Source organism: Pseudoliparis swirei, chromosome 16 (assembly GCF_029220125.1).
Source record: "Pseudoliparis swirei isolate HS2019 ecotype Mariana Trench chromosome 16, NWPU_hadal_v1, whole genome shotgun sequence".
NCBI classification, from domain to species: Eukaryota; Metazoa; Chordata; class Actinopteri; order Perciformes; family Liparidae; genus Pseudoliparis; species Pseudoliparis swirei.
This window is the reverse complement of record NC_079403.1, coordinates 25,038,731-25,062,211: the sequence shown is the minus strand read 5'-3', so window position 1 is coordinate 25,062,211 and position 23,481 is coordinate 25,038,731. Positions and strand designations below refer to the sequence as shown.

At 45.4% G+C, this 23,481-nt stretch overlaps 1 protein-coding gene across 1 annotated transcript in view; it reads right to left on the bottom strand.

Moving 5' to 3' along the window:
• Positions 1-279: 279 nt before the first annotated feature.
• LOC130206149 (E3 ubiquitin-protein ligase HECW1) overlaps positions 280-23,481 on the bottom strand; it is a 43,342-nt gene continuing 20,140 nt past the window's right edge. The window contains exons 6-29 of the mRNA XM_056433954.1: positions 23,179-23,348; positions 22,483-22,625; positions 22,308-22,408; positions 20,409-21,283; positions 19,203-19,815; positions 17,455-17,547; positions 16,356-16,509; positions 13,505-13,614; positions 13,215-13,321; positions 12,894-13,079; positions 12,263-12,397; positions 12,078-12,183; positions 11,889-11,985; positions 10,575-10,658; positions 10,357-10,463; positions 8,035-8,149; positions 7,622-7,735; positions 7,215-7,367; positions 6,399-6,497; positions 5,541-5,670; positions 5,305-5,451; positions 5,116-5,230; positions 3,966-4,164; positions 280-3,096 (exon numbers count right to left, since the gene is read on the bottom strand). Of these exons, the coding sequence (XP_056289929.1) occupies positions 2,985-3,096; positions 3,966-4,164; positions 5,116-5,230; positions 5,305-5,451; positions 5,541-5,670; positions 6,399-6,497; positions 7,215-7,367; positions 7,622-7,735; positions 8,035-8,149; positions 10,357-10,463; positions 10,575-10,658; positions 11,889-11,985; positions 12,078-12,183; positions 12,263-12,397; positions 12,894-13,079; positions 13,215-13,321; positions 13,505-13,614; positions 16,356-16,509; positions 17,455-17,547; positions 19,203-19,815; positions 20,409-21,283; positions 22,308-22,408; positions 22,483-22,625; positions 23,179-23,348 (4,265 nt within the window). The 3' untranslated portion in view covers positions 280-2,984. The remainder of the gene's footprint in view (positions 3,097-3,965; positions 4,165-5,115; positions 5,231-5,304; positions 5,452-5,540; positions 5,671-6,398; positions 6,498-7,214; positions 7,368-7,621; positions 7,736-8,034; positions 8,150-10,356; positions 10,464-10,574; positions 10,659-11,888; positions 11,986-12,077; positions 12,184-12,262; positions 12,398-12,893; positions 13,080-13,214; positions 13,322-13,504; positions 13,615-16,355; positions 16,510-17,454; positions 17,548-19,202; positions 19,816-20,408; positions 21,284-22,307; positions 22,409-22,482; positions 22,626-23,178; positions 23,349-23,481) is intronic.

The window sequence follows — 23,481 nt, the reverse complement described above, 5'->3', positions numbered from 1 at the left end:
GTTTCCCTTCCAAACATCATCGCTGACTCAAGTGACATCACTTGAGGATATATATATATATATACGTATATATATATATATACATATATATATACATATATATATATATATATATATATATAGATATATATATATATATACATATATGTATATATATATATATGTAAATATAAATATACACATATATATATACATATATAAATATATATACATATATATGTATATATATATGTATGTATATATATATATAACTGCCTGTTTGTAACAGAGCCCCACAAACCTGTAAACACACGTTGGGGTGTACGACCAGTGGAGAACCCCTCAATCATCCAACAGCGGCCATCACAAACCTCACATTCACACCGAGTTAGAGTACAGATAATAAATACGGCTTTTAGAGATGAACGCTTGTATACCTTTTCAACATCTGGCTAGAATGTATGGGTACCCAGCTCGAATGCTCCTCGGTTGCATGTAGACTTGGCTTGTTTGCTGTCAGAGAGCTGTCGGCCCGAGACGCATGAGGTGGCTACGTGTGAATGGGCGGAGTCTCCAACGAACCTGACTTGTGTTTGACGCACACGGCCACTGGGAGGACATGCAGAGGGTTTTCAAAAAAGAACCAAGGCAAACATCTGGAGTCAGGACCTTCCTCTCGTCCGGCTCGAGGTCTAACGCGTGAGTCCCGCGGCCCTCGGGCCGAGCGTCGGGCACAGGGCCGTCACTGGACCAGAGTTGGAGACGAGGGATTGGCTGAAAGGACGCGGGAGACTGGAACACATCGCAGTAAAGGTCTTGACTATTGCATATATGACACTGGTTTGTCCAAGGGCCCCCGTGCACATCACAGGTATCCACCGGAAGGAGGACTGGACCGGGCCTATGATCCCAGGTCCTCGGGAGACCGGCATGCTGCATCGTTGTTTGAGGTACTGGAGTCCTGCTCCGTGCAAAGATGGTGAAGGTCCACAGTCAGAGGGAACGAGGTCATCAGTGGAGGCAATGGCCCAGAAGGAGTCACAGATCGTCCCCTTTGCCACGAGACAGGACCAGTTCCTTGGGTTGCTTGGTCCGGTAAGATCGCCCCTCGGTCTCCACGGATGGGATCCCAGAAGCCCTTGTGTTGGAATCGATGGCGACTTGGATGGAGGAGGCGTGACGCCGCTTGCAGAGCGAGAAATCTCGGAGAGACTGTTGGAGTTCTGTGTGGTAACAGAACAAAGGCCTCGGCTCGGATGCTGAGCCCACTCTGGACTGAACCAGAGGGGTATGCTGCAGGTCCATATCGGCCCTTCTGGACGATACCAATACTTCTTGAGTATACAAACTGGACAGAATATTGTAATGGTTGTTGAGTCTCTCCTGCCCATCAGAACCACCTATTTAAAGGGATATACCACACCCGCTACCTGGAATCTCTGTCTGTGGACTCGATCGAAATCAAACCAGAGGTTCATTATTAATGAAGCTCCCTATATTATTCGTTCCCCAGTCCCAGTGTGCCAGACCAAGCAAAATAAATACTTTTAGCACTTCTCTTGTCTCTCTACTAGAGAAGACGTTGGACATTGCTTGAAAGAAGAAGAACAGAATTAATTGCTTGAGTTATCTGAGAGTATAACAAGATGATATATATGGTTGGCTTGAATATTATAGGCATTGATGGATCCCTCCTGTGCTCCAGCTCCTATTTCCCCAGCAAATCATTTTTATAATCTCTTGGAAATCTTTATGTGATGTCAATTAACCCCAAAATCGCTCCCATAGCTGTGTGTCAATGTTAGTTACTGCTGATTGGTCGGTGAAACCTTAGCCCCGCCCATCAGCGTATGAATGATGTCATGTTGTGTTAAAGCGCTTTGAGTGGTCGGAAAACTAGAAAAGCGCTTTCCAAGTCCAGGTCCATGGAGCATGTTCCTCAGGGATCAGATGTGGGCCCGATTCCATTCTTAATGAACGAGACGTTCTTGACTATCTTCAAACGTATATTGTTTTGCTTTTATGTTTCGATGTTTCTGCCAATAAAACGTTGTGATCCCGACAGCTTGAGCCTGTCTTCTTAACCACCTTGCAAAGTGCATCATTCTTTAACGTCCATCTTTTGCCGTGATTTCTTGAACCCATATTCTAAGTGGACGAGAACAAGTAATCCATCCTTCTATCTCCTGTTCTGCAGCTTTGCCTGGAGCCAACAGAAAGGATCTACTGTCTATAATCAAGCTTTTTTTGACATTGGTTCCAGTTTTAGGTTTGATTGTAAGGTTCTTCTGATCACCCTGAGGCCTTGAACATGATGGCTTCTGGCACAAGCTACATCACATTTATTTAAAGTTTTTACGTGCCAGATCCCAGTCTCAGGCAGGATCCTACTGGCCCACCAGGGTCCTGATCCAAAAATATAATCATCCTTGTAGCTCTCCAGATTAAAGACCAGACCTACTTGTTCCTTTGGCTTCAGGGCTGCCAGAGTGTGCATCCATCCAGGGAGCTTTCTTTAAAATCTGCATCATACTTTGAACCACTTCTTTAAAGCCACATGTAGAGAGTCTTCTGACCCTTTGAAGTGTTTGTATTATTATTTCTGTTCATGTCTTTGTCTCGGTCTATATCTCGAATACTTTTCTGACTCCATTTGTTCTGTATTTGTTCTGTTTCTCCTGGTCTTTACTGTAGAAGAGCACACTATAGCTGTTGTACTATCATGTATCACTTAACTCCTTCATGTGAAGTACTTAGAAGTCTTCGGTGGCCATAGTTCTTGTATTAGATTGTATGTAAAGTTATTATTTACAGTGCTATAGCTGGACTGTAAGTGCTGGGTCCTCGTAGCTAAGTGAGAGACGCTAACACACAGCGGTGACATATCTCCACACGACACGCGTCGAGTACAACCTCGCTCTCCTCACGACGCATCGAGCCCCCGAGGGATGCTTGTTGTCTTGCCCAGCCGGTGTCCCACATCGAGGGATCCAGTCTGCAGCGGCTCACTCCAGCCCAAAGGTGCTGGTTTCCTCCACCGCGATCAGCAGCTTCTCATACAGCATGGTGTGCGACGGGTACGGAGGCAGGTCCAGGCGGTTGAAACAGGTGTGAGCCCTGAGAGAGAGACAGGTACACCGGTCAGAGCGTGGAGGGTCGAGGCCAGAGGAGGATGTAGGGGAAGCTCACGTCACACAAAGCTACGTGTCAGAGCGGAACATATGTTGATGAGCTTCTTTATTCTGATGTGATTCCTTCTTTCTAAAGTCACACCTGACACCAGCTGGAGACAAACACTCACCCTGCTGCTCGCGCTAGCAGAGCTGCGGGAGAACTGCTGACGCTCAAGTCGAGCCCTTTGTCACGTTCACTAAATGAAAGTCCTGCTGCAAGGTCAGACCCACACACCTCGCACATCGACCTGAAATACAGGAAGAGCTGCTGCGCTGAGCCCGAGCCTCGCAGGGAGCTGACGTCAGAGCGGGTCATCATTGACACACAACCACTGCTGCGACACGCCGAAGGGGGTCAGCTCAGGTATCGGCCTTTAGAGTCAAAGCGGCGACCTTAACGGCCTTTGTTGAGTTGTTGTTACATTCGCATTGAAAATGCGGAAGGTTATGTTTTGATCGCCGCTTATGTGTGCGTGTTTGCGTGTTATTCGCATAACTGAGATTCTTTGAAGGAAGAGTGCGATAAAAATGAAATGCATTATTATTATTATTATAACTCAAAAAGTATTAAACCGAATCGCATGAAATTTGGTGGGATGGTTGGTTATTATCCGGGAAACATTTGATTAGATTTTGGGATTGATCGGGTCAAAAGTCAAGGTCAAGGTCATGAAAAGGCCAAAATGTGGCTGCGCCGAAGGTATGCGCTCTACCGAGTGCCCGTTCTAGTTGTGTTTGTTTTTGTCCCAAAGAGTTGAATACTCCATTCTAATGCGTCTTTGTATTTCACTCACACGGTAAGGTTCACGTTACCTGGGCAGCGACGTGACTTTGCCCCACTTCTCGATGCAGAAGCGGCGCAGGCCGTTGGAGCCGCGCAGCGCGGCGAAGCCCTCGTAGGGCACGCTGGACGTGCCCGTGACGAACTGCAGGAGGCGGAGCCGCTGCTCGTTGTTGAAGCGCTCCACGGCCGCCCAGAACCAGCGCATCACGATGTGGCCCTCATGGTAACCTGGAGACGAGAGGCGGAGAGTTAGCAGAGTAATGACTTCAGTTAGCAATGTGGACGGCGTGCATGTAAGATGTTTAGATGAAGATGTATATATATATACATATACATATATACATGTATATATATACAAATATATATACATGTATATATGTACAGTATGTATATATATACATTTATTAATATATGCATATATACATATATTTATATATATATACATGTATATATGTACAGTATGTATATATATATACATATATTAATATATGCTTATATACAACATTTCAAAAGAAAAGCACTGTTTTTTTAAAAGCAAAATAAAGAAAAATTAATGACTGTGACAAACATGTACATTGTTTGTAAATAAGAGGTAGATTGATGGAAACGCCTGTTTTCTCTTCAAACAAATGAAATATCCCAGGCCCAGTCAACTCATCCATTTCCATTCCATATCACTCATTGTGTGTGTTGTAATTTGTGTGACTACTAAATGGATGATTAGAATATTGATTAGATGTTAGTGTGCAATTATGTTAAAACAGCTGAAAACAGTTATGCTGGATACAAACATACAACCTTCCTTCCTTGAAGCTTGAAAGAACAAAAAAAAATACTTCAAAAATTAATCATTATTTTAAAACCTGTCAATGTCTTGACTATATTTTATATTCATTATATTAATATACATATATATATGTAAATATATAAATACATACATATATATATGTATATATTGATATATGTATATACACTGTATATACATATACATATGTATGTATATATACATATATGTATATATATATATATACATATATCAATATATATATACACATATATAAATATATGTGTATATATATACGAACACACAAACACACACAGACAGACCGACACACACACACATGTAAACACACAAACACACATTCAAACACACACATGAACACACACACACACACACACCTCCCCGGTACTCGGTGTGGCTCCTCCAGTCGACGAGGTCGATCTCCACCGTGCCGGCGATCACCAGCTCCAGCTCTCGGGCGTCGAACACCGACACCAGCCTGGAGTCCACCACCTGAGAGGACACACCTGGGGTCAGGCCCGCGACCTCATTGGCCGTTCGTACCTGACGGCGACGGGGTCCTTCACCTCGTAGAAGCCTCTGACCAGCGCCTCCGTCTGCTGCACCACCCCCCGCTCCACCCTCCACCTGGCCATGCGCTCGATGTAGTCCTTCTTGTTCTTCTCCGTCACCTGGAGGTTGGAGCCGCCCGACTTCAGCTCCCGCTCCGTCACCTGGGCAACGGCAACAGGGAGAAAGAAGCTTGTCACGGCGAGAAAAACAACAACAACAACAACAACATTCAGATGAACAGCGCCCCCACCTGGCCGAACACCTCCTCGTTGACGGTGAAGGTGAGGTCCAGGATGTCGGTGATGTCGTTGTCCTTCATCCACTGCAGCGACTGGTGGAACTCCTCGTCCAGGTACTCCAGGTCAGACAGGTCTGTGGACCTGAAGACACACACACACACACACACACACACACACACACACACACACACACACACACACACACACACACACACACACACACACACACACACACACACACACACCGAGGTGTGTGTACAGTGTGTGTATATGTATGTGTAGGTGTGTGTAGTGTAGTGTGTGTGTGTGGTAGTGTGTAGGTGTAGTGTGTGTAGGTGTGTAGTGTGTGTAGGTGTAGTGTGTGTAGGTGTGTGTAGGTGTAGTGTGTGTAGGTGTAGTGTGTGTAGGTGTGTGTAGGTGTGTAGGTGTGTAGGTGTAGTGTGTGTAGGTGTGTGTAGGTGTGTAGGTGTGTAGGTGTGTGTAGTGTGCAGTGTGTGCAGTGTAGTGTGTAGGTGCAGTGTAGTGTAGGTGTGTGTAGGTGTAGGTGTAGTGTGTGTAGGTGTAGTGTGTGTAGGTGTGTGTAGGTGTGTGTGTAGTGTGTGTAGGTGTGTGTAGGTGTAGTGTGTGTAGTGTGTGTAGGTGTAGTGTGTGTAGGTGTGTGTAGGTGTAGTGTGTGTAGGTGTAGTGTGTGTAGTGCAGTGTGTGTGCAGTGTGTAGTGTGTGCAGTGTAGTGTGCAGTGTGCAGTGTGTGTAGTGTGGTGCAGGTAGTGTGTGTGCAGGTGTAGTGTGCAGTAGTGTGTGTAGGTGTGTGTAGGTGTAGTGTGTGTGTAGTGTGTGTAGGTGTGTGTAGGTGTAGTGTGTGTACTGACAGCCGCAGCAGGGCCTTGTAGAACGGTCTGGTGAAGAACGCGTCCAGCAGGTACTGATGGATCAGAGCCAGACCGAGGACACGCCCACTGAAGCGGAACCTGGACGCACACACACACACACACATGCAAACACATACATACACACACACACACACACACACACACATTCAAACACACACACACAACATTAATAAAGTGACAGCATTAGTCGTAATATATATACACATATATATATATATATATATATGTGTATATATATATATATATCTCAGTAGAATAAGTGTATATTCTTATTCTACTGATTCCTCTAATCAACGAGGAATTTGTGTTTTTTCGTGACATTTGAATCTCAAAGACACAAAATTAATCTGATATGATTTATTGATGAAAGGCAGTAAACAGACGTGGTGAAGGACCTGAGAGGGGAAGAGCTCAGTGTCTCTCTCTTGTGTTCATGACGTCACCACAGAGCAGGTCTGACAGGCGGTCAGTTATTTGTGTTGTTGTAATACTCTTTTCCTCCACAAGAGGGCGAAGTGCGCCTACGCCCCACGTTTCTCAAGAGGACTAAAGGAGATGGCATCTCAACCAGAGCTATGCTCCAGGTCCTGTTTAGAAAACCAGGCGCACTGCAGCCTCTTGTGGCCACGCTGAGTATTACAACAACAAAACTAAAAAAAGGAATTTAGAAAGATTATTTTTTATTTTTTACTAAAGTACTGTTATCAGCTTGTTGTTTACCATATGCATTAGTTTATTGTTTTTATAATATGTTCATTTGTATTCACTAGGTGTGTGTGTGTGTGTGTGACTTACCAATCCAGGTGGTTCTCAACGAAGGCCGACATGGGGCTGATCTGAACGGTGTAGGTGTCGTTGGCCGAGTATTCAAACAGGCCGTAGTACGGGTTGAACAGCTCCTGAGACAAGAGGAAGAAGAACTCCCTGGACGGGCCGCTGTAGTCCAACCTGAGGGGACCAAGAGAAGTAGTCATTCATATAGACGCCTATACAACCAGAGGAGTCGCCCCCTGGTGGTCAGGAGAGAGAATGCAGCTTTAACACATGAAGCATAGACTTCTATACAACCAGAGGAGCCCCCTGGTCGTCAGGAGAGAGAATGCAGCTCAAACTGTATACAACATATGTTTGAGCTCCAAAAGCGTGTGATTTAAAACGTATCCTACACTGTGTGTGTGTGTCTGTGTGTCTGTGTGTCTCACCCCTCCTCCCCCAGGAAGCTGACGTAGAGTTTGTTCCTCTGCAGCTCTTTGCGGGAGTACACCATCACCTGGTTGAAGGTTCCCTCCAGCAGGTGTTCCCGCCTGATCAGCAGCCTGCAACAGGAAGTTCACATGTTGTGGTTTTGTTTAAAAAAAAATCACATTTAAAGTTTCAGTACATTCTGTTTACCCCCAAAAAACACAGGTAATAAAATATTATAATAAAGATAAAATGTATCAGATATTAATATAAAGATGCAGGTCAATGCATATGTAGTGTGTGTGTGTGGGGATCAGGGCCTCTACTGAATCTACTGTAACCACGACAGCCCACTGCAGGGAGAGTATAGAGCGAGTGCAATGGGGCCATTGACCCCTCCCCTTTATTCAGATGGTACAGTCCAGCCTCTTACTTGATCTTGCCCGGGCCCTGGCCGTAGCCCTTAGCTTCCAACTTCCTGTAGAAGTTTCTCAGTTTGGCTTCAAAGTCTCTGCGGTAAGGAGCCGGAGCCCTCGCCCTCTGCAGGCCTGCACACACACACACACACACACACACACACACACACACACACACACACACACACACACACACACACACACACACACACACACACAGAATGATCAGAATGGTATGACACAGGGGCCCCATGACCGAGGGCGACCCGTTAATAGGCAACACATATTTATTGAGGTTCAGGTTCAGATGATCTCCCTGAGCTGGAAGACTTCAAGAGCCCAATAGAAGGATCCAGAAGAAGGATCCAGCAGAGGGGGGGTGACCTCGGGGGATCCGAGGAGGAGCGGCGGCTCTACGCTCACATCTGTTCGACCGCTTCAGCTTTCCACCAAGGAAGTACAAAAACTAATGAATGCAGCACAATTACAAGCCAGGCTTCCCTGCTGTGACCCACTTATACACCCTCCCATCAATAACATGCATAACACACACACACACACACACACACACTCTGCGAACACTCAGTACAGTAATCACTACTGTTTGACAGAGCCTGCTGTGCACTAACGTCATCTTAATGAGCTCCGGCAGACCTGTGTGTGTGTGTGTGTGTAACTGTGTTAGTGTGTGTGTGTTTGTGTACGTGTGTCTGTGTGTGTGCGTGTGTGAGTGTGTGTGCGTGTGTGTGTGTGGTTTCGTCTTCATGAAAACAAATGAGAATGCTTTAGTGTTGGCAGTTCTCTGCTGCCCCCTGCTGGTAGATATACAATAATATATATATATGTATATATATATATACATATATATATATATTAGGGCTGTCAGCATTAACGCGTTAATCTATGCGATTAATTTGGCCGCGTTAACGCACTAAAATATTTTAACGCAATTAACGCAACTTTGTTTACTTCCGGTTCGTTGAAGTTTTACACTCAAACCGAGTGTCAAACCGGCAGTGCGGTTTAACACTGTTTACGTTTTAAAACAATTATTTCTCCGCGAAAATAAGGATCATAATCAGTTTAACTCGTGGATGAATCAGTCGGGTTTCCTCCTGCTCCTTCCTCCCGTCTCCCCTCTGATACACAGAGGAACGGAGGCGACGTGTCGGGGACGCGGAAGAACTCGTCACAAACCTTCACCGTGATTGGTCAATCCGTTTGTCTGTCAACATTTTGCGAAAAAAACAACCAATGAACACTCAGTAAATCACAAAGGACCTCCCACCTCACAGGTGAGGCTCATTAGCAGCCTGTCAGTCAGAGAGCAGAGAACACGGCGCGAGGACAATGAGCATCATTGAATAGAGCTGAGATTGTTCTGGAATGTTTGATGTATAACACGTGGGGGTGTGTCATATGCAAACGCCTTTAAAAGGTGAATTTACATTTTTTTGTAAAATGTATAAAATGAGCCCAGCCTCCAGAGGGTGAACGTGACATATTTGAATGTCAGTCAGTTACCAAGGCCACTGGTTCTGCTGTTCAGTGGTAAAGATGACAGGACCAATGGGGTCTCAATATACTTCTTTTTTTTTACTAATCTGGATGTTTCACTGAAGAAACAATTTATCATCCACAATATTAAATACCTCGCTGGCACTTTATAGGTAGGAGCCTCTTTGAAAACACAGCTCTGTGTGAAGTTTGGTCTTTAAAAAGAATGACATTTTAACTTTTAACTTTTAATTGCGATTAATCGCGATTAATCGCGATTAATGAATTTCAAAATGTGGGATTAATTAGTTACTTTTTTTTAATCGATTGACAGCCCTAATATATATAGTTATATCTATATTTATACATATATATAGATATATATGCATATATCTATATATATGTATATATATACATATATATATATATAGTTATATCTATATTTATACATATATATATATATATATTATATATAAATAAATAAATATAAATATCTATAAACATATATACATATTTATATATATATAAAAAGAAATATATATATATATATATATAGACTGTATATATATAAAATATATATATGTAATTCATGTTTTCACTTGTTTTCATGCTGTGTTTAGATTTGATCTGGAAATACATTTAAACGTGTGCTTAATGGAATGACTTTAAAGTAATTTCCCCTGAATTCCTTAATTCATGTATTTTATATTCTTTGTTATTTCCTGCTCTGGGACAGGGCGTGATCTTTCATTTGACGTGAACAGGAAGGAGATTGAAAGAAACAATTTATACGGTAACCAGGATTATGACATCATCAACAGGGAATGTTTTTGAAGACCTACCCGGAGAGTTCTGTGGCGAGGAGGCGGGGGAGCAGCGAGGAGAGATGCCGAAGCCGGGGTGGACGGGGGGGGGAGGCACGTAAGACATGATGTCCTCCTCGAACAGACTGCAGGACACAGACCGGTTACTCACTACCTTCAAGGACTAATGTGTGTGTGTGTGTGTTTGTGTGCGTGTGTGTGTGTGTGTGTGCGTGTGTGTGTGTGTGTGTGCGTACCTCAACAGGATGACGAGGTCGGCGTCACATGACAGCTTCTCCACCCCCTGAGTACCTTCTGTCTGCAGGTAGTGGATCTTCTCCCTGAAAAGACAAGACATTCAACATCAGGTTATGTATTTGATTTATTGAGATGAATTAAAATGTTATATACAGCTTTTATATATATGTATATATGTAGGTATATATATATATATATATATAAAAAGATAAATATATATATTAAATATATATAGATATTAAATAAATATATATAAATATATATATATATGAATAATAAAAAAAAAAATATATATATTTATTTATTTATATATATACATATATATATACTAGGGCTGTCAATCGATTAAAAACAATTAACTAATTAATCGCACATTTTGAAATTGCGATTAATTAATCGCGCTTAAAAGTTGTTTCCTTCTTTTTAAAGACAAAACTTCACACAGAGCTGTGTTTTCAAAGAGGCTCCTACATATACAGTGCCAGCGAGGTATTTAATATCGTGGATGATAAATTGTTTCTTCAGTGAAACATCAGATTAGTTAAAAAAAAGAAGTATATTGAGACCCCATTGGTCCTGTCATCTTTACCACTGAACAGCAGCAGAACCAGTGGCCTTGGTAACTGACTGACATTCACATATGTCACGTTAACCCTCTGGAGGCTGGGGGCATTTAATACATTTTACAAAATACATTAAATTCACCGTTTAAAGTCTTTTGCATGTGACACACCCCCACGTGTTATACGTCAAACATTCCAGAACAATCTCAGCTCTGAAATGAGGCTCATTGTCCTCACGCCGTGTTCTCTGGTTCTCTGACTGACAGGCTGCTAAATGAGCCTAACCTGTGAGGTGGGAGGTCCTTTGTGATTTACTGAGTGTTCATTGGTTGTTTTTCCCCCGAAATGTTGACAGACAAACGGATTGACAAATCACGTTGAAGGTTTCGTGTGACGAGTTCTTTCCGCGCGCGTCACCCGACACGTCGCCCCTCCGTTCCTCTGTGTATCAGAGGGGGAGACGGGAGGAAGGAGGAGCAGGAGGAAACCCGACTGATTCATCCACGAGTTAAACTCATTTATGCTCCTTATTTTCGCGGAGAAATAATTGTTTTAAAAACGGAAACAGTGTCAAACCGTACTGCCGCGGTTTAAAAAAAAAAAAAATTGCGTTAATTGCGTTAAAATATTTTAGTGCGTTAACGCGGCCAAATTAATCGCATAGATTAACGCGTTAACGCTGACAGCCCTAATATATACACAAGTGGAAGAAGGAAGCAGGAAGAAGGAAGCAGGAAGCAGGACGCTGACCTCAGTGGGTGGTTCCTGCTGAGGCTCGGCTGTCTGTCCTGCAGCATGTCGAACACGTTGGGCTGTCGGAGGAATGCCACGATCTTATCGTTGTAGGCTGAAGAGAGACGAGAGAGAGGAGCAGTCAGAGCAGTCAGAGCAGTCGGAGCAGTGGGAGCAGTGGGAGCAGGCGGTGGTGGCGGTGCCTACATGGAGCGCCCAGTGAGCCGTTGTGCTGGCTGCGTATGGCGGCCACCAGGCTGTTGCCGGGCCTCGTCATCAGAGAAGCGCCCCGACTCCTGGACACGTCCGAGGCCTGAGGACCGAAAAACGGGACGTTAAGCCCGAGACGTCCTCGACCCGTCTTCCCTCCACGCGGCCTCCACCTGTCCTACCTCCCCGGCGCTGTAGCTGCGTAGCCTCTGCAGGTGCTGCCGGTGAGCGAGGTGGCCGGGCAGACGGCCGTTCTGCAGCGGGATGCGGGGGTCGATGAAGGTCGTGGCTCGACTGTTGTGGTCCACGAAGAAGGACTGGGAGACACAGGGACACGTGTTGACCAATGGAGTTCCATGACCTCTACATGACCTTTACATGACCTTTACAAGCCCTTTCCATGACCTCTACATGACCTTTACATGATCTTTACATGACCTTTACAAGCCCTTTCCATTACCTTTTCATGCCCTTTCTATGACCTCTACATGACCTTTCCATGACCTTTCCATGACTTTAAACCAGATTTCCATGACCAATACAGTATACACGAGTATACCTTAAATTAAACAAATGAATGAGAGACAATACGTTATATTAAAAGATATATATAAATGTGTATTCTTTTAATAAAACTGCATAAATGAACGTAGACCACATATTTTTTCTCAATGTATGTGTTCTGGTTCTGGACCCTACCACTTTGAGTGTGTGTGGGTTCTGGTTCTGGACCCTACCACTTTGAGTGTGTGTGGGTTCTGGTTCTGGACCCTACCACATTGAGTGTGTGTGGGTTCTGGTTCTGGACCCTACCTTGCCCTGGGGGTCGGTCTTGATCTCCCAGCCCCGGGGCAGCTCCAGCTGGGGGTCCGTGAACCGGTTCAGGAACACCACCAGGTCCCGGTTGTGTTGGTAGCGCTCAAAGTTCCTGGCGTCGCGCCGCACCTTCAGGATCATGTGCTTCACACAGCTGCTGCTGGTGAACATCCGGTAGGCGGCCTGGACAGGGGACAGAGGTCAAAGGTCAGGGGACAGAGGTCAAAGGTCAGGGACAGAGGTCAGAGGATAGAGTTTCAGAGGACAGAGGTGCGTGTGTGTGTGTGTGAGTGTTTGTGTGTGTGTGTGTGGACTCACATAGTTACTGTGCAGTACGGTGAAGAACTCTGGGTGTGTGATGAACTTGACGGCGGGCGACTGGAGGAGATGGCTGATCTTCTGGTGGTTGACGGGGGAGGCGGGGCCTAAAGAGAGAAGAGTGAGAGGCCGCTGTCACTGGAGGGAAACACAGGTGGGCAGTCCCACAGGTGGGCGGTCTCACAGGTGGGCGGTCCCACAGGTGGGCGGTCTCACAGGTGGGCGGTCCCACAGGTGGGCGGTCTCACAGGTGGGCGGTCTCACAGGTGTGCGCGGCACAGGCTCTTTACCTGTCGGGGGAGCGTCACACTCGGTGTCCGTGCTGCTGCTGCGCTCCAGGCGGGGGCTGCCGCCCCCCCCCTCGTCCTCCCTGGCCATGGTCCTCTGGATGTTCTCGTACCTGCAACCACAAAGAGACTCAGACCTCCACCAGGTGTCAGCCGGACTCCTCTGGAGGACCACAACTCTACAATACAACCAGGTAGACAGACATATATATACATATATATATATATATATATGAATAAAGAAATACATATATATTTATATATAAATACATTAATATACATATTTAAATAAATATTAATTAATTAATATATATATATATATAAATATACATACCAATAAATGAATATATACAGTATATATATGTATAATTTTATATTTATATATATTTATATATATATATATATAAGTAAAACAAATATATATATAAATATAAATATATATCTATGTACATATTTATTTTAAAAATATATACCATCAGGCACTTAATTTTTGTTAAAAAATATACATAAATATGATTTATTGAGCAACCCGTGACACTGAAGCCCACAGCAGCCCACTGCTCCTTAATCACCAAGGAGGGGTTGAAAGCAGAGACTAAAATGCGTGTATGTATGTAAAACATGTGATATGACGAAAGTAATGTACAATTTTCTTTTAAAAGATTATTGTCTAAATATTTAAAACAAATGTAAATACAAATTTCATGATATAATACAAGTTTTCTGATGGAAATACTTTAACTTAAGAATATATTTAACTAAATATTTGCCAGGACAATACCCCCCCGCCCCCCCCACCTAGATTAGTTAACATCTGATTTTCCTAAATGTCTGTTGTTGTAATACCGGTGACCGCCACACGAGGGGCAGGTGCACCACCTGACACGACTTGAGTTCCCCTCATGAGGACGCTCTGGCTCCACCTCTTTGACCCCTTAAGTCTGGATGCGTCTCATTAAAGAGAGAACACACGTCGTCATGAGGAGACGTCAGAGCTGTGTGACACCCTGAACATGTGTGACACCCTGAACATATGTGATGAACGTGTGTGACACCCTGAACATGTGTGACACCCTGAACATATGTGATGAACGTGTGTGACACCCTGAACGTGTGTGACACCCTGAACATATGTGATGAACGTGTGTGACACCCTGAACGTGTGTGACACCCTGAACATGTGTGACACCCTGAACATATGTGACACCCTGAACATGTGTGTCACCCTGAACGTGTGTGACACCCTAAACATGTGTGACACCCTGAACATGTGTGACACCCTGAACTTATGTGACACCCTGAACATGTGTGTCACCCTGAACGTGTGTGACACCCTGAACATGTGTGACACCCTGAACATATGTGACACCCTGAACATATGTGATGAACGTGTGTGACACCCTGAACGTGTGTGACACCCTGAACATGTGTGACACCCTGAACATGTGTGACACCCTGAACATATGTGACACCCTGAACATATGTGATGAACGTGTGTGACACCCTGAACATGTGTGACACCCTGAACGTGTGTGACACCCTGAACATATGTGATGAACATGTGTGACACCCTAAACATGTGTGACACCCTGAACGTGTGTGACACCCTGAACATGTGTGACACCCTGAACATATGTGATGAACGTGTGTGACACCCTAAACATGTGTGACACCCTGAACGTGTGTGACACCCTGAACGTGTGTGACACCCTGAACATGTGTGACACCCTGAACGTGTGTGACACCCTGAACATGTGTGACACCCTGAACGTGTGTGACACCCTGAATGTGTGTGACACCCTGAACATGTGTGACACCCTGAACGTGTGTGACACCCTGAATGTGTGACGTGTGTGACACCCTGAACATGTGTGACACCCTGAACGTGTGTGACACCCTGAACATGTGTGACACCCTGAACGTGTGTGACACCCTGAACATGTGTGACACCCTGAATGTGTGTGACACCCTGAACGTGTGTGTCACCCTGAACGTGTGTGACACCCTGAACGTGTGTGACACCCTGAACGTGTGTGACACCCTGAACGTGTGTGACACCCTGAACGTGTGTGACACCCTGAACATATGTGACACCCTGAACATGTGTGACACCCTGAACATGTGTGACACCCTGAACATGTGTGACACCCTGAACATATGTGATGAACGTGTGTGACACCCTGAACATGTGTGACACCCTGAACGTGTGTGACACCCTGAACATATGTGATGAACATGTGTGACACCCTGAACATGTGTGACACCCTGAACGTGTGTGACACCCTGAACATGTGTGACACCCTGAACATGTGTGACACCCTGAACGTGTGTGACACCCTGAACATGTGTGACACCCTGAACATGTGTGACACCCTGAACGTGTGTGACACCCTAAACATGTGTGACACCCTGAACGTGTGTGACATCCTGAACGTGTGTGACACCCTGAACGTGTGTGACACCCTGAACATGTGTGACACCCTGAACGTGTGTGACACCCTGAACATATGTGATGAACATGTGTGACACCCTGAACATGTGTGACACCCTGAACGTGTGTGACACCCTGAACATATGTGATGAACATGTGTGACACCCTGAACATGTGTGACACCCTGAACATGTGTGACACCCTGAACGTGTGTGACACCCTGAACATATGTGATGAACATGTGTGACACCCTGAACATGTGTGACACCCTGAACGTGTGTGACACCCTGAACGTGTGTGACACCCTGAACGTGTGTGACACCCTGAACATGTGTGACACCGTAAACATGTGTGACACCCTGAACATGTGTGACACCCTGAACGTGTGTGACACCCTGCCTCCTCCGCCCACGTGGTCCTGACCTCCTGTTGAGCTGCTCCATCTGCTGCGTGGAGCCGGACCGCGGGATGCTGTGGCTGCACTTGCCGCTGTGGACCGGCCTCTGCCAGGTGGTGGTCCGGTTCACGTGGTCCACGTAGAAGACTCGGCCGTGGCTGTCGATGCGAGCTTCCCAGTCTGTGGCGACACACAGGAACACACACTGGGTCAAAATGTACAAGATCTGGAGCTTTTTTTTATTTACCGTACTCACAGTGAGACACATTGTAGAATTTGGATCGACTAGAAACATGGATATCAAACTCAGAAGTTAATAAACTCCAAGCAGCAGCACTTTGATTCTCCCTTCTTCACATGCACTCTCTCTAAATCCCTCTCTGACCTTCAGCCACTCACGAGAACTGACTTCCTCCTCCCTACTTTCACTTTCCCTCGACTTTGAAGCCGTCTGAGTGGATCACTAAGCCCTTCGCCGCTCCCCTCCCACATCCCCGGGGCTCTCGGTCTTTTCTGAACAGCTGATTTGGTGGAAGAATAATAAAACTCGTCTCAAAATATCTCAAGCTCTGAAATCCAACGCTCACAGATCCGTCTGGAATCCTTTAAAGAAGGAAAATGTGAACCCAAAACAAGCGAGAAGGACGCTTCATCCAAAATCTACTCGTTGAGCCGATGTGGAACATTCTGGATTTAAAATTCTGTCTAAAATTAAGTCGTTAATTTGAGATCAGAAGATGTGATCGGGGAAGTATTAAATTGGTATTTGTCAGCATTAATAAGCAAAACGTGCATAAATAATTGAATATATGTTGCAAACGTTACAAAATAAAATCCGCCTTGTTCCAAATATTCCAGCCACGTTGGTTTTTAGGTAGAAGGAGCCAGAGGGTGGGAATTTAAGTTCAATCTTTAAATTCAAATTTAGAACGACCTCCAAACTTTCTGTGATTTGAGGGGTGACATGGCGACAGGGAGGCGGCAAACACTCAGGAGATGGAATGTGATTGGGAAACACACACACACACACACACACACACACACACACATGAAACGTGCACATGCGGACCAAGGCGTCGGGGGGGTGTGGCTTCCAGAGTAAGACCGCGAGGCGTTGCTTCTTACCTGGAGGTAAGGCTTGGTCAGTGGCGGCAGGAAAATGGTTTAGGTCATGGCTGGGCCGCAGCACCGGAGGGTGGCCGCCAGGAGGGGAGGAGCCTACGGGACACCAGAGAGACAGGGCGGGATAAATGACCATGAGGCTGACAGGAGGGGAGGAGCCTAAGGGATAAATGACCGTGAGGCCGACAGAAGGGGAGGAGCCTAAGGGATAAATGACTGTGAGGCTGACAGAAGGGGAGGAGCCTAAGGGATAAATGACCGTGAGGCTGACAGAAGGGGAGGAGCCTAAGGGATAAATGACCGTGAGGCTGACAGGAGATGGAAGAGCGGGTCAACATGTGTGTGTGTGTGTGAGATGAAAACTCCTCCCTGAAACCCCAAATTGTCTATTAAGAAATGATGATGTCATCACCGCTGGCTCTGTGTCCCGCTCCCGATAAATGTGAAGACAGTTTACATCGTCAACCGAAACCAGAAACAGAAATAAGCAGGAAAAAGAAATGAGAAATACAAAAATAATATCTTTCAAGGGTCCCCGGTTCAAGTCCCCCTCACGGCCCGGGTCTGGAGCCTGGACCGGTGCCAGTTCCCCTCGTGGGCACTCCAGAGCTGCCCTTGAGCAAGGCACCATGTGATGACTATCAGTCTGAGGGTTGAACCGAGGGATGCAGACGGCCAGACGCTCTGAGTTTAGTCAAGTTAATAATGTAGATGTACGACATGAGGCCTTTGAAGTGGAGCGTCCGTAAAGGCGTGATGGAAAGTGAGCCGCTGCATTGAGAGTCCTTCATGAAGCGAAACAGAGATTTAAAATAGAAGGTAAAGTGGACGCATGACGTAACGCCGAGTTAAATGACGGAATCAAGACGATAAGCAAACATGTGGGAAATATTGTGAGACTATTCGCTCACATGCTGTGTGGTTATGGAGCCTCACTCAAGTACTAATATATTATTTAGTTTGCAAGCTAATAATGCAATTTAACTTCTTTATTCTAAATAAAAATATTGTGAACTGTTATTTAGAATTAGCGCTAACTTCCAAATGTATACCTCTCCCTTGGTTTCATAGTGATGTCACGTTCCATCTCACAATGAGTCGTTTTCAACCTTAAAATGTAAAGTTTTGTGATTTCTGTTAATTTGAGAAAGTGTGAGCAGTTTCCATTCATTTATTTAATTATTTGTATTTATTTAATATTTTTTTAATTTCTATTCATTTATTTTATTATTTGTATTTATTTAATATTTTCTTTAATTTCTATTCATTTATTTTATTATTTGTATTTATTTAATATTTTTTATTTCCATTCATTTATTTTAATATTTGTTTTTATTTCATATTTCCATTCATTTATTTTACTACTGATATTTATATAATGTTTTATTTCCATTCATTAATTTTATTATTTGTATTTATTTAATATATTTATATTTATATATTTTTATTTATTTAAAATATTTTGTATTTCCCTTCATATTTTTTATTGTTTTCATTTAATATTTAGCATTTCCATTAATTTATTGTATTATTTATATTTATTTAATATGTGTTATTTCTATTCATTTATTTTATTATTTGTAGTTATTTAACATTTATTTTATTTCCATTCATTTATTTTATTACTTATCTTTATTTAATATATTTGTATTTATTTAATATTTGTTTTATTTCTATTCCTATATGAAGACCTCCGTGATTCAGTCTGAGGCTCCAGCCGACAACCAATAAGAAGCCGTGTTTCATCTCACCGGTGTTCCCATCGCTGGGCCCCGCCACGGCCGGCTCTGCCTCCTCTCCGCTCCCGGCCTCCTTCAACCGCCCCGCCCTCCTCTCTCCTCCGGCCCCGCCCACCTCCTCCTCCTGGCCCTCCGGCGCCCGGCGCCCGGCGGCATCCGGCGCCGACTCGAAGGCGCTCTCCTCCTCCTCGTCCTCGTCCTGGGAGGAGAACACGGTGCTGCCCGACAGCCGGTTGCTGTCCACCGAGGAGAGGCGGGTGTGGCTGCAGAAGCGGCCCCTCCCCTCGTAGCCCGAGTTGCTGTAGCAGGAGGTGCTGTAGCAGGAGGTGCTGTAGCAGGAGGTGCTGTAGCATGAGGTGTCGCAGAACTCGCACTCGGTCTCGCCCGGGTGCCTGTGGGTGCTGCCGCCGACCCTCCTCCCGCCTCCTCCTCCGTTGCTGGAATCGCCCTCCTCGCTCTCCAGGCAGGAGGGGGAGATCCTCCTGACGGCTGTGTGTCCTCCTCCTCCTCCTCCTCCTCCTCCATCTCCATCGCCCTCCAGGAGCTGGTTGAGCTCAGAGAGACGCTCGATGGAGAGGCTGCGCGGTAGCGAGCGGCGGCAGCACGGACCCGGACACTCTGGGACCTGCAGGAAACACGAAAATCAGAACCGAGTCCATGGAAATAAGCTGACGTGAAATAAAGAGACGGAGGACGTGGCCGCATCGCCATGACGACGCAGCATCGACTAATATAGGAAGGCGGATTTGTGTCTTTATTACGCAAACAATCAAAAAAAGTTTGGAGAGCAAACAACATTTTGGGTGTTTGGTAGCAAAGCTTTTTATTGTGAGAGCAACTTCTTTTAATTTTGAGAGCAAATGTTTTAATTTTGAGAGCAAATGTTTTAATTTTGAGAGCAAATGTTTTAATTTTGAGAGCAAATGTTTTAAGTTTGAGAGCAAATATTAAATTTTTTACAGCGAATTATTTTATTTTGACAGCAAATATTTTTGATTTGTAACAGATTCTAATTTCATAAGCAAAACTAACAATTAATTGACTTACAAACGAGAATTAAAAAAAATGAAGATACAAATCTACCTTCATACAAACAGACCCCGAGACAATCACCACGATGACGTCTGAAGTTGTGCACATTTAGCTTCTATCATTAAGTTTACATCTTAAACACGTGTCACAGGGTGCAGTACCGCTTGTGTCCACAACTGGCCGTACCTGCGAGGGGGAGTGTGTTGTGTCGTCGTCCTCCTCCTCCTCCTGCCCCTCCTCCTCTTTGGAGGTTTTCAGCGTGGGCGACGTGGGGGTGGTGTTCTCTCCCTCGCCGCTCTCGGGCTCCTCCTCCTGGCTCAGGCTGCGGTGCTGGGCCGAGGGGAGGCTGTGGAGGAGGTGGTGGATCCGGATGTAGTGGGACCGCGGCGTCTCCGGCTCGCCACAGGCCGACGCGATCACCGTCTCCAGCTCCGACACCGGCAGCGAGCAGGGGCGGTTCTTGCGGCGGGCGGGCGGGGGGGCAGCGGCGTGGGAGTTGTAGTTCACGAAGAGGGACTGGCAGGCGCAGGAGGGGACGCCGCCACCGCCGCCTCCGCCCTCTGCCTCCGGCACCTCCTGCGGGGGGGCCCCTTCACAGAGCTCGGCGGGAATGTCGGAATCTGGCTTTGGCTGCGTCTCCTCTTCTTCTTCTACTGCCGCCTCCTCCTCAGCTTGTGGCTCCTCCTCCTCCCCTCCTCCCCCATCTCCACCGCTCTCCTCCTGCTGTTCACCCGGGGCCGCCGCCGCCGCCTCCTCCTCCTCCTCCCGTTCCACCTGTGGCTCCTCCCTCACTGTGCTCCCATCTTCCTCCTCCGCAACAGCTTCTCGCTCCGCCGTCTCGGCAGGAAGTGGCTCCTCCTCCTCCTCCGGTCGGGGGGTGTCCGTCGGCGGCGGCGAGGTCTCGGGGTCGTGGGGGGCGTCCAGGGGGAGGTCGGGCATGTCGGGTCCCACGCTCAGCGTGTCGTCGTCGTGTGCGTCGGCGGCGTGGGCGTGGCTGTCGGCGGCGGCGTCGCCCGCCTCAGGACCGGCTGCCTCCATCACCAGGGAGATCTCCTCGTCATCTGAGGACAGAACACACATCACCTTCATCCCCTGCCTACATCACCCACAATGCAACACAACCTTGTCCTGCTACGCACAGCAGGACGGAGAAGTTGTCATCTGCACTTTCCTCCTCTCTCTGCGGTTCTTGAATGCATCCTGGCAGGTGTCACAGAACGCCCCCCAAAAATTATTTCTATGATAAAATTAATAATTCATTTGCATAAATTACACAGACTGCTCGTGATTTATGAATGAACTCATTGGGAGCGAGGGATTGGTGAGACCGGGGGGCGCATGGACAAATCAAAATGGACTTCGACAGATTTAAACAATCTTGTATTATTGTTGACGGCCTTTAAAGAAGCAATGACAACGTTTATCCTTTTTAAATGACATAGTTATGAAAAGATTACTGAAAATGAATAAATAAACTCTTTGATCCAAAGGAGTACCTGTGTGACATTCTACCGCAGAGTTGAAACAATGGAGATGGACTGTTGCTACGCTTTTGTAAAAGTCTCTTTATTTTATTATTTGTATTCATTTAATGTTTATTATTTCCATTTATTTATTTTTATTTATTTAATATTTGCTATTTCGATTAATTTATTTTATTAAATGTTAATTTATTTTTGAATATGTATTTATATATATATATATATACACAAATAAAGTCAAATTGAATATAATACATGAATAGAAATAAAAATATTAAATAGAAAAAAATATTATTATTATTTTTATAATTGTTGTTAATTAATATTTTTTTCCATTCATGTATTATATTCAATTTGACTATATATGTATACATATATATATACATATATAGTGCAAAAAAGTACTATGTACTGTATATATATATATACATAATATAAATAAAGTCAAATTGAATAAAATACATGAAATAATAACAATAATAATAATAATAATTAATTAATAATAACAATAACTAATTAATTTATATATTATATATAATATATGTATTAATTAGTATTATTAATTAATTATTAATAATGTTAGACGCTCTCCTGCCTGACCTACCTGGGTGAATGGAGGTCGTCAGCTCGAAGCGGAACTGCAGATGACCGCAGACGTGGTCCGTGGGCAGCCGGCGGGCCAGAGAGTAGCTCACCACCCGATCCCTGTCGGACGGAGAGGGAGGGTGAGGAGCGAAGGGGAGGAGCCGAGGAGAGAAACATGGCCGCCGAGCGGTTACCCGATGGCGTGCTTCTCCAGCAGCCTCTGCACGGGGACGGCGAGCTTCCCGAGGAAACGCTTGATGATCGGCCGACTCTTGGCGAACTTGTCCTTCACCTCGATCTCCAGGACGTCCGTGGGCAGAGACACGAAGGAGAACCTCTGGAGAGAGGAGAGAGTTATATAAATACATATCCTGCAGCCGGGTTCATGTGACAAGGAAAGATGAAGATGATTTTCTTCATATTAGTCTGCAGGAGAACCGCACTCGGGTTCTCCGGCTCTCAGAACGCTGTTTTCAAAGAACCACTTGGTGCTCCACATGCATCATGTTGAGACTCACCAGGGCCACATACAAGAGAAGCTCCTTCCTCACCCTGCACAAGCCTTTCTCCTCCTCTTCTTATTTATTTGTCTTTTTTTAAATTTTTATTGCTGCATCTGCTCTTTCCAAATAATTCTTCTTGAGGTTGAACTTCCATAGAGGACCACAGAAGTGTTTCGGAATCATCGTTGATCCTGATGCATCTGAGTAAATATGAACGGCTCGCCGCGGGAATTTTATTATTGTTTGCACGAAAAATGAGCGGAAAAAACCTCGGATCAATACCCCGATAGTTTTGTTCTGGTCCTCCACGGCGCTTCTCTCTTACTCATATTCCAGCTGTGTGTGCGTGTGTGTGTGTGTGTACCTGCGTGTGTGTGTTGTCAGTACCTCCGTGCTCCACTGGGGGTTCACCGTGTTGCTCACCACCCCAGAGCGGTCCTCCTGGCCGTGGTGCTGCAGTGAGGGGAAGATGCTGTGCTTGCCGGGCTGGATGGAGAGCTTCAGGTAGGGGTCGGGGTTGAAGAACATGCCCTTCTTCAGGCCCACGGCCTGCAGGTCTGAGAGCAGGAGCAGCGCTTCAGGACTCACAGCCGACAAGACTCACAACTCATGTCCCACGAGGGGAACCCTGTGTTCCTGAAGGAGAAGAGGAACTGAACACGCAACACCGTGTCAGACCAGGAACTCACG